The 15,998-nt window shown below is 37.6% G+C and overlaps 1 protein-coding gene across 1 annotated transcript; it reads right to left on the reverse strand.

Moving 5' to 3' along the window:
* Positions 1-682: 682 nt before the first annotated feature.
* ZCCHC10 (zinc finger CCHC-type containing 10) lies at positions 683-15,673 on the reverse strand. The gene is made up of 4 exons (XM_033097067.1): positions 15,583-15,673; positions 5,190-5,351; positions 2,098-2,139; positions 683-1,450 (listed from the first exon to the last, which is right to left on the reverse strand). Exons 1-4 carry the CDS (start codon positions 15,621-15,623, stop codon positions 1,183-1,185), a joined length of 513 nt encoding a protein of 170 aa, XP_032952958.1. The 5' UTR covers positions 15,624-15,673; the 3' UTR covers positions 683-1,182.
* Between the last annotated feature and the right edge of the window lie 325 nt (positions 15,674-15,998).

Genomic DNA, 15,998 nt, shown 5'->3' on the forward strand with positions numbered 1-15,998 from the left:
CCTCTTTCCAAAAAGTTTAAAAGACATCACAGAATAATGTGATGTTAAACCAAATAATTTCACTACAGCAGGGTATTTTACTTTTAAGAAATATTATGCAGTATTTTTTTCACCTTCACGCTAGATTTCAACTGTGTACGTGCTATATAAACACACCAAATTAATCCAAGTTATTCATATTTATGCAGTAGACTGTTGTATATGACCAGTTACCACATAAATTGTCATTCCACAATTGAGAAAATGGTAAGAGGCAATCTTTATGAAAGCTTAAAAAATCTTAGTAAAAGGTAACCAACATCGCTTTAATAAGGGGTAATAAAAATCACCTCTTTCTCCTACCTTCTTTTCCACTTTGAATGGTACCTTTTATAGCATATTAACACTCAAAGATATTTGTATCACTTTTACTTGTCAGCGTTTTAAATGATTGCTTTCGTTTCTGATACACTGAATTTATCAAAAGGCACCAAGATTAGACTCCCAAGTAATTTCAAAATTTTTGTTTCTTTTCAAGTTCCTTTAGAATGATTTTCCTCAGAAAAGTGTATCTCTAAGAAGAAAATGAATAATACAACATAGTAACTTGAAACTTGGGCCATCCGAAAGGTATAAATATATTAATAGGTTCCTTGAACTTTTCATTTAGGACAGAGTCAAAATAACTTTCTGAACATAAACATAAAAATAGAGCACATTTATAACAGTAGGAAAAGGCGTAAGCTTATAGTAACAACATATTAAACCTGACATTACGACACATGGCCAAAAGCATTAGAAAAAACACTGCCAGATACTCTGATGCATTATTCTGAACACATGTCTGATACATAACACTAACATATAATAAAGTATAGCATTCATTTCAGGGAGAAAACTGGTCATTTCAGGGAGAAAACATAAGTTTTATCACAAAATCAGATTTACTGGATTTCAGCTTTAAGTTTTAGAGATATATTTTAAAGATAAAAAAGAAAAACAAGATTCACCCTTAAAATAAAAAAGTGTATATATATATAATCCATTATTATTAATACCTTTTATGCTCTTACAATGTAAAACATTTATAAACTTCTAGAAATTTTGGCCAGTTAACCTATTTGGCTTTAACATAGTCTAAATTCCCTTCTGAGAATCAGATTAATGTTTTCAGTCCATCAGTCCAATATGGATGGAGCAATTCTATTTCTTTTTCTTCTTCTTCGGTGGTTCATCTTCAGAGCTGCTATCTGTGCTGGTGCTGCTGCTGCTGGAAGAGCTGGAATCTGAGTCTGAATCAGAGGACGAGGACGAGCTTGTGGAAGAGGCAGAAGACGATGAACTGGAGGAGCTTTCATCAGTGTCACTGTCCTCTGAGGAGGATGAGGTAGACGTTTCTTCACTCTCTGATGAAGAATCACTGGCTGAACTGTCACTGCTATCGCTACTGGAACTGGTTACACTCTTAGACCTAGTAGATAATCAACAGTTATATGCATGGGAAGCTGACACTTAATAGAATGTTCATTCCACATGAATACGATATACGCATATATATATACTGAAGATTTGCTAGCATGTTATCCCCAGACCTGATGCTTTGGGGATTGCCTAACTATTTTAACCTCTTCTCTTCCCAACTTAGCAAGGTCTTTTACTTCAGCAATTTAACTCTCTTGGATGGAGTTCAAGATACGTGTACCTAATATATTATGCTCCAGAGCAAATAATATTAGAATAAAGTTGCAGTGCAACAATTGGGTTTATTTAAACTTCACAAAGAGTGGTAAATGTTTCACAATCTGACCTACTTTAGACCTGATGTAGCTGGTCAATAATTTTTTACCAGTCTAATAACATTTTCTATTCCAAGCCAAAAGAAATTTACTATTTCCAAGTATAAGGACTCTGGAAAGTTGGAGAAAAAGGAGAAATGAAGGCAGTAAATTCCAGACAGGTAAAAAGAACATATCAGAAAATAGGATGATATTTAATCATAAATTGCAAAAAAGAGATTTCAGATCCAAAGCTATTAACTATCACTTTAAAAATCACTCTTCCCCTCCCTCCAACTAATATTATATATTATCTATACAATACTCCTAAAGTCACACATACCTTTTTTTCTTGGTCTTTCTTTCTATGTTAGTTTCTCCAATGCTGATAAACACAAGGGGGGAAAAGGCTCCTGTTAATAGAGGGATTATACACAGCTCAGACAAACCCTTGTTATCCCCCGAACTGTTTTACATTGAGGAAAACTCTGTCTTTTATAATATGTACTCAGAGTCCAGCACTTTTTGTTCTAACCAAGTGGAAAGTTTCCTATTGTGAGCTGTATGTGGTACCTGCAGTCAATTTAACCAGCCCTTACGGTATCTATCAACCATATCTTAGAAGCCAGGTAAGTTAGTAGTTGAGATGACTGAATACACCAATTTGATTCTTTTTTAGTTTTGAACTTAGGTTGACATGGCTACATCAACTACTTCCTAAACAACAAAACAAAGCAAATAATAGCACAACAAAAGCTGTAATTTAGAATTTGAGTTTCCAGAGTCATATTATAAATGGCCATTTCATATAAAAAGAAAAGCAACCTTTAATTTAATACAACCATTTCTTTTGCCGAATGTCCCTCAAGTGTTCAGTTATTTACTATTTAAAAACCAGAGACTTAATAATTCAAGACTGTATTCCCTCACATTATTTACAAAGAAGAAAAAGTCTGGTGATTTTTGAATGAAATATACAAATGGCTTGCTGTTATATTCCTGCCAAACAACATGCAGGTTTTTAAATTACAGAATTACTTCTATTACTATAGCACTGCCCTGTAAGTTTAACATTTCTATATTCTGGACTTATTTATATTTCCTAGGTAACGCCTCTATCCTTATTTCCTGAATCTTCAAATATAAATATATATTTATGTAAAGTTTTACACAATGGAGTTACTTACTGAATTGTCATTTTGGGGTAAAATAAATGGGAGAAGTACATTTATTAAACCACACCACAAGAATCCATGATCACTGTAATTCACATACTTCCATCATTTTATCATTAAACAAAAAATCAGCAATTTTTATGTAACAGAGGGGTATCTAAAACTCAGGTAGTCAATGTATTTTTAAGCTCCAGATACTTGTTAACACAATTAGAAAAACAAAAGTAAATATTGGGATGAAATTATTCCTAACTCTTTTACTGTTTAGGACAGAGTTCTTCAAACATTTTTTGCTTACATTCCTAATATAAGAATTTTGAAATACTATGTATTTCCCTCATACACTTTTTATTCTAAGTTTTAATATTTGCAAAGGGTGTACTCTCTGGCATATCACATATTGACAGTTTAAAACGAAAATTGTTATATCACTTTGATAACTCTATCTAATGGAAAGTAAATGTCAATGATTTGACACCAACTTGACACCGATTAGACACTTAAAAAATACATGAACAAGCTTATCTTTAGCACTTGGTACTTTTACATTGTCCTTTTTCCCTCTTTGAACTTGTACTTTTATTCTGCTTTCCCCACAGGATGTACCCTGAATAGTTATTTCTATGCCTGAAAATTTTACCAATCACTTACACTTCTCTGCGACAAAAATATAGACATAACTTGAAGTTATGTATTTTAATTACCTGTGATCATAAGGTTTTAAAAGTGTTTAAAAATTCTGAATTGAGTTACCATTGCCATTATTACTACAAAATTAATTAAAACAACGTAAAAATATACAGTTTAATAACTATTATACATAAAAATAATTTTATTGGAAATACATCTCTTAACGATGTGGGTTTTTTTTCTAGTTTATATATCCATGGATCTTATTGCTAGACAGTGACAAGGTTCACCGTCAATTCAATTCCCATATTTAATTTTTATCGATCTAATCCTGACAAACTTTGTTAACTTAAATAGTAGATGGGAACAGGAAGAGTTTTGTTGTAGCAATGTCACTCAATTCTTTGAATTCCTCCCGTGTTATAGTCTACAAGTAACAGAATGATATATTAAAATATACTTTTAAATTGACAACTAAGTTAGGTCCTTCTTCAATTATGTTGGGAAAAACAATTTTACAAAAGAATTTACTCCCAATAATTAGGGCCATTCACTTTCTCAGTACAAATAACCAGTATTTTGAAAAATCTTTGGGTTTTTATAGATGAGGACAATACACCAAGGTTAGATTAGAGAGAGGTGAGAGGTACGCCTTTGGGAAATTAAAGAAGGGTTGTTGGGAAAGGGGAAGTGAAAAAGAAGAACCAGGATGCAAGTTCTCATACAGATTTATTTTTGGAAAAAGTATATATGCATGTTGATGGCCTAGAAACTGATTATTTATCTATTCCTGCATACCCCAAGAGCTTTCGTGTCTACACGCTGGAAGACTGCTGCCTTGAAAGTCCAGCTGTTTAAGACACTAGTATGGAGCTCAGTCTTCCTGAAGATGCCGCCTCTCATTTAAAGGACTAAGTTGACCTGGCATCTTCCTATTTCAGTTTCTCTAAAACATACATACTTAACATTTCACAGGAATTTAAAAAGCTTTATCTAAAAGGACATAACAAAGTAAAGAACAATTTTCCAATTTTCTTCCTACCTAGTACTCCTTTTAGAAAGGAACTACTATTATTGATCTTTTACATTTCCTAAAAAATTCCATTATTCCTTTTTCTTCTTTTTTAAACATAAATGATAGCATATTATATATACTGTTCTCTACCTGGTCTGTATACTTAATATAAGTATCTTGGATACTTCTCTTGCATATCTTTTCATATCAGCTCATATAATCTACCTCAGAGTATTCTGTTGTCATGTCATTGGCAGTTTAGCCAATAAAGCAAAATCATTAAGAGCATGGATTCTGAAGAGAGGCTGATAGTTTAACACTTACCATTTCTACTTACTAGACACTGAGCAAGTTATTGAACCTCTCCATGCCTGTTTCTCCATATGTAAAATGGGGACTAATAATAGTACTTAACTTTATGGTATAGATATGTTGATTAAATAAGCTAATACTCATAAAGAGCTTAGTACAGTGCCTAGCACATAGTAAGCACTCATTAAACATTAGATAGTATTATAATCTAAATCTGGATAACCACCATGAAACATTTAGATCCTTAATAAATTCCACAAACATAAATAAAAATATTCCTTTGGATACCACATGTAAACTTACCTTTGTTGTAATAATAATCTGTTTTCTTTTTCTTTTAAAGCTTTCTTTAGTTCTGCTGTTCTTGAAGGCCTGTGTAGGTATTTTCTTTTTCCTGTGCATTCATAAGTCCAGTGTCCAAATTCCAAGCATTTCTGACATCTTACATGTTGCTTATTTGCTTCACTACAGAGCAAAAATTAGAATACAGGCCTTAAAATATTCACTTGACATTTTCTGCCCTGAAAGGCACAAACAATCTGAAGTGTAAAATGATGCCTATTTTTTTAAAATAAACATTTTTTCACTTTAAATTGTTTGTTAGATGTAATGACAACATAGTATAGTGAGGGATAAAGATCATGGACATTGAAGTTAAACAGAACTGAGATAAAATCTTCATCCCTCGGGCCGGCCCGGTGGCTCAGGTGGTTGGAGCTCGGTGCTCCTAACCCCGAAGGCTGCCAGTTTGAGTCCCACATGTGCCAGTGGGCTCTCAACCACAAGGTTGCCGGTTCGACTCCTCGACTCCCGCAAGAGATGGTGGGCTCCGCCCTCTGCAACTAAGATTGAACATGGCACCTTGAGCTGAGCTGCCGCTGGGCTACCGGATGGCTCAGTTGATTGGAGCACAAGCTCTGAACAACAAGGTTGCCAGTTCAATTCCCACACGGGATGGTGGGCTGTGCCCCCTGCAACTAATGATTGAAAAATGGCAACTGGACTTGGAGCTGATGGGCTCTGGAGAAACACACTGTCCCCCAATATTCCCCAATAAAATAAAATAAAAAAATGTTAAAAAAAAAATCTTCATTCCTTAATTCCATTCCAGTAATGGCAGACGAGGTAACTCAGACCAACTCTTTAGCTCAGAACTAGAAAAGACAGTCAAAACGTTTTAAACAACCTGCTTGAGAGAACAAGGGAGTAAAAAAATAACCAAGCCAAAATATGGAAGAAGATGGAAATTCAGAGTGATCAGCTCTGTAGTTAAGTCAACTCTTACATTGGTGTTTGCTTAACTGAAGAGGGTCAATAGTGATTTACAACAAGCGAGGAGACAAACTTTGTATCCAGAGTTAGGACTCTGAGGGGCTACAGCCGTATGTAGAGTGCAGCCCTACCTGTAGTCAGTCATCTGGGAGGCTAAGGAAAATCTCAATTCTGGAAATTGGATTAAGATACAGCAAGCAAAGAAAAACAGATGAAAGAATTGGAAAGGAAGAAATAAAACTCTCATTCCACACTGATGATGTATTATGTCCACAGCAAATCCAAAAGACTCTACAGATAAAATTTTTGAAATAATTAAAATTCATTAAGTGAGTTTAGTAAGGTTTTAGATTGGAGTCAGCAAACTTTGTAAAGGATCAGTAAATAGTGTAGGCTTTGCAGACCAAGAGGCAAAATTGAGGATACTATGTTGGCCCTTAGATAATAAGAGAGAAAACAAATTTCCACAAGTATTTTATTAATAAAAATATTTCACATAAACGAGGTTTACTAAAAGAATAAAATTCTTTTCTAGAGGATAACATTTCACTCAGGTGAGGTTCAAAGTTAGTGTTCCCTTTCATCAAATTGACATACCATAACTTTTGCTGTATTCAAAATACAAAATTTTGCTATATTGGTAACAAAGACCAATCCTAGCACAATTGGGAGGAGATTACACAATAGTGTGAATATCAGTAGGCAGGGATCATTGGGGGTCATCTTGGATGCTGGCAACCACATTTGATATCTCTATATGATTAGACTGAGGCCATTACATATACATATATAAATAACATTCTTAGCTTACAAGCCTATAAGAACAGGAAGCAGACGAGATTCAGCTTGCCAAACTCTGCATTAGGTCAACATGTAAAAATCAATTGTGTTTCTATATAACAGAAACAGTTAAAAATAAAATTTTAAAAGGTGACGTTTATAATAGTCTGAAAAATATCAAGTACATCTATAAACAAATCGAAGAAAATACATGCAAGACTTTTATGCAGAAAACAAACATTACTGAGAGAATTAGACATACAATGAGTGACAAATAGAGGGATATACCATGTTCATAGATTGGAAGACTCAATATTGTAAAAATGTCCATTCTCCCAAACTGATCTACAGATTCAAATGCCAATAAAAATCGCAACAGGTTTTTGTTTATTTGTTTTGGAATTTATTCTAAAATGTATATGGAAATACAAAAGACTAAAGATAGCCAAAATACCCTCGTAAAAGAACAAATGAAGACTTAGATTAAAAGACACTGACTTATGATAAAGCTATAATAATTAATAATGTGAGATTGTAGCAAAGATGTATAAAGAAGCCAATGGAACATAACAGAATGTCCAGAAATAGACTAATGTATATATGAAAACTTAATTTATGACAAGCACGGCACTGAGAGCAGTGGAGGAAAGGACAGTGGGGGAAAGTATAAATGGTACAGGAATCACTAGTTATGCATACGGAAAAAATAAGACTTAATCTCGACTCTCCGCTATATGCACACATTCATTACAGACCAATAAAGGTTTTAAAAGATAGTAGTTTAAAAAGTGACATATTTGAATTAATAATTCATAAGAAACAAAAACACAATACTAATCATAAAGGAAAAGACTGGTAAATTATACTAAAATTTAAAATTAAGAATTTCTGTTCATCCAAATGTATTATGAAGAGAGTTAAAAGGGAAGCCAAAAAGTAGATATTTGTAACATCTGCAACTCCCGGTAGGGAGTGCCAAAAAAAAAAAAAAAAAAAAAAAAAGTATACACATGACTTGTAGTCATCTTTTGTTATTGATATATATTGGGGATTACAATTTTAATACAGTTTTTCCTTTCTTAGAATGTGTATACTTTTTTTAGCACCCTCTATATATAACCAATGGCCTCTTCTCCAGAGTACACAAAGAACTCCTACGAATCAAGAAAATGATGGATAATAGAAAAATAAGATGAAGTGGAAAATGTAAAGAAAGTATAAAAATGGGAATGGAAAAATACAAATTAATAAACATGAAAAGGTGCTCGTTACTAATCAAAGAAAAGAAAGTTAAAACCCCAATAAGATAGAACTAGACACCCACCAGAAAGACTGAAATTAAAAACTGGCAATAGCAAATGTTAGCAAGGATATACATAGCAAGAGGAACACTCATTGTTAGTACCCATGCAAATTGGTAGGACCATTTTGAAAAAAATTCACTATAATTGAAGAGATGCACACTCTATTGTAGGTATTTATGCAATAGATATCCATGCACGACTATACTATATAACATGTAGAGGAATATTGCTTCCCTTCATGTAGCTTTTGAAAAATTTGAAACAATTACCTTACAGAAAAATTGCAAGTGCAGTTCAAAGAACTATTTTTCCTGAAACATTTGTAAGTTGCCAACCTGATGCCTCATCAACCGGGAACGTTTTGCTGCGTATGTCTATTAACATTCTCCTACATAACAATGTCACCATCATAATCAAGAAATTAGTGTTGATACAGTCCTACTACTTAATCTTCAGTTTCACTGAATTTCCCAATAATGTTCTTTATAGCAAAATCTAGTTCAGCATTAATATTGCACTTGTTGCCATGTCTCTTTAGTCTCCTTTTGTCTGGAAGAGTTTCTCAGTTGTGTCTTGCCTTCATAACCTTGACACTTTTTCAAGAGTACAGGCCAGTGATTTTGTAGAATGTGCTTCAATTTGAGTTGGAGAATTTGCTTCCAAGCTCACTCATGTGGCTATTAGCAGGAGGCTTCAGTTCCTTGCCCTGGGGGCCTCTCCATAGGGCTGCTCGCAACACAGCTTTCCCCAAAGTGAGTGACTGAGACAACTCAAGAAAGCAGTCAGTCTTTTATAACCTAATCTTGGAAATGATGTACCACTTTTGCTGTATTCTGTTAGTAACAAAGACCAATCCTAGTACAATGGGGAGGAGACTACACAAGAGTGTGAATACCGAGAGGCAGGGACTATTGCGGGCGGGGGGTCATCCTGGAGGCTGGCCACCACATTTGACATCTCTACATGATTAGATGCAGGCCATGCATCTTTGGCAGGAACATAAGAGAAACGTGCCGTGTTCTTCTCATTGCATTCCTGTCAGGTGACACAGGACTTCACTGTCTTGTTACTGACGGTATTCCCTTTGATGACTTTGTTAAGGAGAGTCTACTAGACTTTGCATTGTAAAGTTACTTTTTGTCCTTTTAAAAATTTTTGTGGTTTAAAATTCTGTCCACAGATTGTCGAATGCTCCTCACTTCAAGAGGTGGAGCCTAAGTCCCCTCCCCTTGCATGTGGCTCAGACTTGGTGACTTGGCTTCTAACAGAATAAAGCAGAGTGACGGAGTGTGACTTTGAAGATCAGGGTATGTGGCTGCCCTGTCATGAAGGTGCTCAAGCAGCATCTAGGGAGGCCCATGGGATGAGGAACCAAGGCTTCCTGCCAAGAGCACTGTGAATGAGCGGTCCTGGAAGTCGACCATCCAGTCCTGAGCAAGCCTTCCGACGACGGCAACCCCTGGCAAAGTCCTGACCACCACCAGGTGGGAGAGGCTGAATCACAACCACTCAGCGACGTCACTCCTGAATGCCCGACCCACAGAAACTGAGATAATGTTTACTATTGGAAGTCACTAAGTTCTAGGATAGTTTGTTATACAATAATAATTGATAACTAATATAGTAATTAATAAACGTACTTTGTCCCCCACAACTAGATTGAAAAACAAGGACTTGACATGGAGCTGATGGGCCCTGGAAAAACACACTGTTCCTCAATCTTCTCCAATTAAAAAAGAAACACAACAAAAACCTGTAAATGTACTTTGTGACTTGGTACTTGACAGTACATAAATATCCTACTCATCAAATTTTTAATTCCTTTATTCATCTATCAGTATGAACTCACATTTTTCTATTTTATTCAATGAGTTGTAATTCATTACCATGATTTCTTTTGATGCTCAGATTGTCCTAGATTTGGTAAGTGGGAATCCTTTCAAGCTGGATTCTGTATTCTTTTGATATGGCTCCCTCATTCTTTGAGTATTTCCTTGCTTTCTGGTACAACAAAAAAAATTCCCGACTCACCTTATACTTTCCCTGCCCCTGCCTGAAATCAGCCTGATGGAGGGAGCTCTGATGATATTTAGAGTCAAGATCAGGGCACATGTGTGCTCACTATTATTGGGATATGGCTGCTCCCAGGTTCTCTCAATGGACAGAGATAGCGAACACACACACACACACACACACACACACACACACACACACCCTATTCATCTATCAAATATACACATTTACATCTATATTTAATTACATATTTGAAAACCATGAATTCATACCAATATGTTTAATTCCAATCCAAACCCTTCACAGGTTTACTCTATTCTTTCCTTCTCCAAACTTCCTTCTTCAGTGAGAACTCTGGCTCCCATTAGATTTACTTATTTCTTTTCATATAACCAAGTGTCCATTGCTGCCACTGCTGCCCCTTCCCCCCTACAGATGTCCTCTTTACTTCACTTGGGATCTGATACTCTTCGCTGTCCTCCCCACCCTCCATGTGACATGTCCCTCACTCTGCTGGGGCTGACTCCCACCGCCAGGCCAGTTCCCCTCAAGTGGACATATTTCTCTTCCTCCTTAGGCTCTGACACCCTGTATCAAATTATACCCCCCCACCCCAGCCCGTATATATTCTCCTCACTCGGGTAACAACTTGTGCTGAATTTCCCCTCTTGTGTGGACACTTCCCTCTCTGCTTGGGATCTGACCCCCTGTACTGGACCTTCTCCCGCTGGATGCCCCGTACACTCTGCTGGCACTGCAGGCCAGTTCACGCCCCTATGTGGATGCCCTCCTTGCCCCACTTCACATGAATACTCCAGTGCCAGGTCAACTCTCTGTATGGATACCTACACTGCTCTACGCCACCTAATGGCTTCAGGATTGACTTGTGCAAGCAGGGAAGAGGAAGAGGGAGAACTGTAAGAATGTTCTTAGTAGGATGCTTCGTAACATCCTCAAAATTGGAAGTAACATCAAAGTAGAATGGATAATTTGTGGTATAGAACACAGTGGAATACTACATAGTAATAACAATAAACAAACCAGCTTAACGTAACTTACATAGAGCTCAGATATAAGAAGCCAGACTCAAAAGAATTCAAATTGTCCGATTCTGTATAAAGTTCAAAGACACACAAAATTAAACTCTAATGCATTAAATCTAAACTCCAGTTAGACGGTAAACATATAGAGAAGCAAGGAAGTAATCATCATAAATTTTAGGTGAGTGGTTACCTCTAGAAAGGAGAGAGGTTGTGACTGGGAAAAGGCCGTGGGGGCTTCTGGTATATTGAAATTGTTCTATTTCTTGATTTTGGTGATGGTTGCTTGACTATATGAATTTGTCGGAACTCACAGAATTGTATATTAAAAAGGATGAATTTCGTTCTATGTAAATTAAACCTCAATAAACTTGACTTTAAAAAAATGTCTAAAATTCAGTTGCATAAATATTTACTATTGGAAGTACAATATGGTTTATAAGAGTAAACCTAACTATCCAACAACAAAGGAAATGGCCAAAAAGTTATTGTACATCCATAAAGAACACTATAAGGGCATTTAAAATACTAAACATGGCCTAAAAGATTATATGCTAAAATGTAAACAATGACTGTCTTTGGGGTAGAATTCTAGTATTTTGTTTTTCTTAGCGGTATTTTCTAACTTTTCAACAATGAACATAGATTGCATGTGAAATCATAAAACAAATGTTGAAGTATACTTTTAAAATAACATATAACTACGGAGTACAGAAGAGTGGTAAAGGCCTATAAGAGAAATATCTGAAAGACTCCTGTCCAAATGAGCTGAGACTAGTGAAGAATATCAAGAACATTCAAAATTGTTTTATTTTGTGTTTTAGTTATATTTAAAGCATAAAGAATCAAAAAAGGAATAGGTTTACTATTTGAGGTACTAGGCAAATAGGCCACCATATCACGTTAAGGGCTAAGAGAACAAGCAGGACTATTTTTATCTTGCTTCGGTCTGAACTCAACACAATTACATGCAAATACGAAGAGTAAAACTGAAGCCCAAGATCCTTGAGGAGTGGGTAACAGAGCCCTTATCCATTCTGAATGTGTTTAAGTCACATGGCCCAGGTGATTGTTCCTGGACATACCAGAGATTTTCCAGGTGAGACTGCTGTACTGTTACAGGTAATCTGGAGAACTCTGGCAAAGAGGAGTGGTGCTGAAAGACAGGAAGTAGGCAAATGCTGTTCTGATTTTTGAAGTGGGGAGAAGGATAGATTCCCACAAACTAGACCGGTGAACTTTACATCCATCCATTTCAGGCAAAATTCTGGCTGGATTTATTAAATCCACTCAGAGAAAAAAGCCATGATTGCTAGATATCACATCATTAATAAGGCATCTTGGAAAGTCTCTCACAATATCCTTGCGAATAAAACAGAACAATCAGGTAGGTCAGCTGAACATCATGGACAGAGAACTGTATAATGGGTTGAAGTCAGTTATACAGAGAGGCATCCAGTGATGGCCTGCAGGGTTTGGTCCTCAGCTTGGTCTTATTCAACTTTTTTATAAATGATTTGGATGAGGACCCAGATGTGCATCTATCAAACCTGTAGGTGACACAAAGCTGAGAGGGACAGCTAATACGACAGATGACCGAATCAGGAGCCAAAAGGTCTTGACAGCCTGGATCTCTGTGTCAATGATGAGGTGAAATTTAACAAGGGTAAAAGTAAGTTTAACATTTACGTCCAGAAAATCAATATAAATATGAGTACAAGACAGGGGAAGCTTGGAGTTGAAGGCAATTCAAATGGAAAACACTTAGGCTTTTTAACTGACTGAAACCACAGAATTGGTCAAAAGCTGGGAAGTTAGAAAGGAGTAGGGTTTAGCTTCATAAATATTATTTTCCCTTTAGTTCAATATAAACTTTTTGATAGATTTGAAAAACGTAACAGGCTACTTCAGGAGGTGAATATGTCCAACTGGAGGTCTTGAAGCCAAAGTTAGATGACTACCCTGGATGCTGAAGAGAGTAATGGAATGTAGGGGGGTGTTGAGTGGAAGAAATCTACTTACATATGAATGTGAGTACATGTAATTACAATTTACAAAGTGAAAATAATCTCATTTCAATTGATTTAAAGTTAAGTCCCTGAAGATCTGCTGCATGGGGAGTTCCAATTTAGGCTTTTTTGTTTTCCTGTTACATCCCGCCTTTCCTCTGTAAGTCCAAAGACTTTTTCCAAGACAACAGTACTTTCTCACTTCTCATGACTAACTTAAAAACAGTTTAAAATCTGTTATTATAGAAGATTTCCTCTTTACAAATAAAATTAAACCTCTTTGATAACTATAAAACTAAAAGCAAAGGCTCCTTTTCTGCTTTTCCCGAAAAAATTTTCCCCAAACTCTCCTGGACGGCTCTAGCCTCTAAAGGCCCGCCTCCTCTGACTCCCTGGGGACTTACAGTCTATATACCCTGACAGCTTTTATTATACACCATATGTTTTCTTAGCAACAAAAGCAAAAGCTCCTAAAGGTAAGATTTGTCTTTTACTTCTGTGTAGCTCATGTACGAAATACAGGCATACTGTAGAAACAGAACATTTGTTTAACTTACTGATATTTCTAAAATAAGAACTAGCAATATTCTTTAGGCGCTACAAGTCCTACTCTCACTTCATAATTAGAGTGGACATTGGTTGGTTTGGCCAATCTAGCATTCATTACCTCCTCTGAGACTACCCACCCCGCTCATCATTGGTTTACAGAAATCCATTCAAGCGCATTGGGAAAAGAAAGAGATCTAAGTCAATCGGTTTCACAACCCCAAAGACATGGTCTAGGGTTGGGCACGTAACCCAATCTACACCAATGAGATGCCACCAACTTGAAGCTGAGAGGATATAAAGGGTCCTAGATACTGCAGCCATCTTGGGACCAAGGGAACGAACATATCCAACTATGGAACTGACACCCAAAAGAAAACACCTGAGAGTTAGAGTGGACCCTGGTGACATCATTTAGTCTGCCTATTAAGTATCATTATCACTCCATTCTTGATCTCAGAACTGACTTCAAAGCCGTCTTCCTCCACTAAGCATACGACATACCCTGACGTCCTCAATCGATACCCTTATGCTCAAGGACCTCTTCTCATCTGGCATGAGAGACAGTCTGATGGAGGGAAGAGAATGAAAAGGGCCCTTAGAATAAAAAATGTAAATAAAAAATATATAAACATATATGCTAGCAGAATGTGAGTGATATATTCCAGACGTACAAATGGTGATGGCATGAAATGCCGAGAGAATGGAAAAGTGGCAGACATTTGGGTGTGAGGGTTGATAGAAGAAAAAAGGCTTTACAAAAAAGGGGCAATCGGGAAGAACTCCTGTATTATATGTCCACGGCAAAACTTTTGTGCCTCTCCCTCTCACTCATTCACCATAATGGTCATTTTTCAGTTCTGGAAAACTAAATTCTTTCCTGCCTCAAAGCAATTATTCCACCGTCTGAATGCTCTTTCCCTAAATCCTCTCATGACTGGCTCCTTTCTCACACTTTCAATCTCTTCAAACGTCCCCTCTTCAGAAATACCTTTCCAGTCCAACCAACCGAACCTGGGCCTTTCTCTTTTTCCATCACCTCTTATTTCCCTCAAAGTTCTTATCACCAACTGTATTTACTGAAAATGTTTAGTTTGTCAACTCCTCCCACTACTAGAATGTAAGCTCCCTGAAAGCAGGGTTTGTCTTGAATACTTCATCTTTATACCAAAATCTGGCAGAGTGGTAGGTAATGAATAAGTCAGTATTTATTGAAGACAATGAATGGCAGAAAGTGAGACTATAGCTCGGGAGAAAAGTTGGCGTTGTTGTAGTCAGGCTGTTCCTAGGGAAGGCAATAGAAAGGGGGCACGAAAAGCCAGCTAGGCTAGAGTCTGCAGACGTCGGCGAGCGTAGGGGGTGAGGACAGGGCTCCAGGCTTCCCCCGGCCAAGCGTGGGGTGAGCGGGCAGCCAGGTGGGCGAAGGGACACAAACTACTTAGCGACTAACTCCTGCGGTTCCCTTCCGGGAAACCAAACTCGAGGCTCTCTTCAGAACCCCCCTAGTGCCGCCCCGGGGATCTTACGCAGCCCTCTTCTACGAAATCGCTGGCCCATGGGCACCAAACTTATTGCCCGCGCCCCCCGGGACCAGGCAACGGGTGAGAAAAACGGCCACCCTCTGCCGGTCCCCACTGAGAATCCGACACTGGTCCCGCATCTTGGCGCCCGCTCACCCGCCGGCTGACGCGCTTCTCCCCGCCCCCCACCCCCGACTGAGACCCTCACTTACGCTTGTCTCCGGGCTATGAGCCGATGCATGGGAGTCGCCATCTTAGTGCGGTTAAGGCCTGCCGCGCTGGGTTTTGGGAAACTCCTGAGGTGGGCGGGGACTTCGAACGGTAGCGGACGCAAGAGTGGGCGGAGCTTGTCCTGCCTCGTTGGCTTCTGGGACTGGTTTTGGGGCAAGCAGTGTGCTGCTGTGTCTGCCTTGTGCGTGTCTGGTTTGGGGAAAGGGAGTGAGGCCCACTGTCTGGCCTGAACAGGGTTTTGAAGGTTGGGTACTTGTACGGTTGTTCAAACCCTTGAACAACACGGGTTTGAACTGTGAGGGTCCATTCAGATATGATTTTTTTCAATAAGTACATTTGGCCTTTCTTATCCACCAGCATCCACAGGCGTCGAATCCATGGTTTCAACCAGCCGAGA

This window comes from Rhinolophus ferrumequinum, chromosome 24, assembly GCF_004115265.2.
Source record: "Rhinolophus ferrumequinum isolate MPI-CBG mRhiFer1 chromosome 24, mRhiFer1_v1.p, whole genome shotgun sequence".
In the NCBI taxonomy this organism is placed as follows: domain Eukaryota; kingdom Metazoa; phylum Chordata; class Mammalia; order Chiroptera; family Rhinolophidae; genus Rhinolophus; species Rhinolophus ferrumequinum.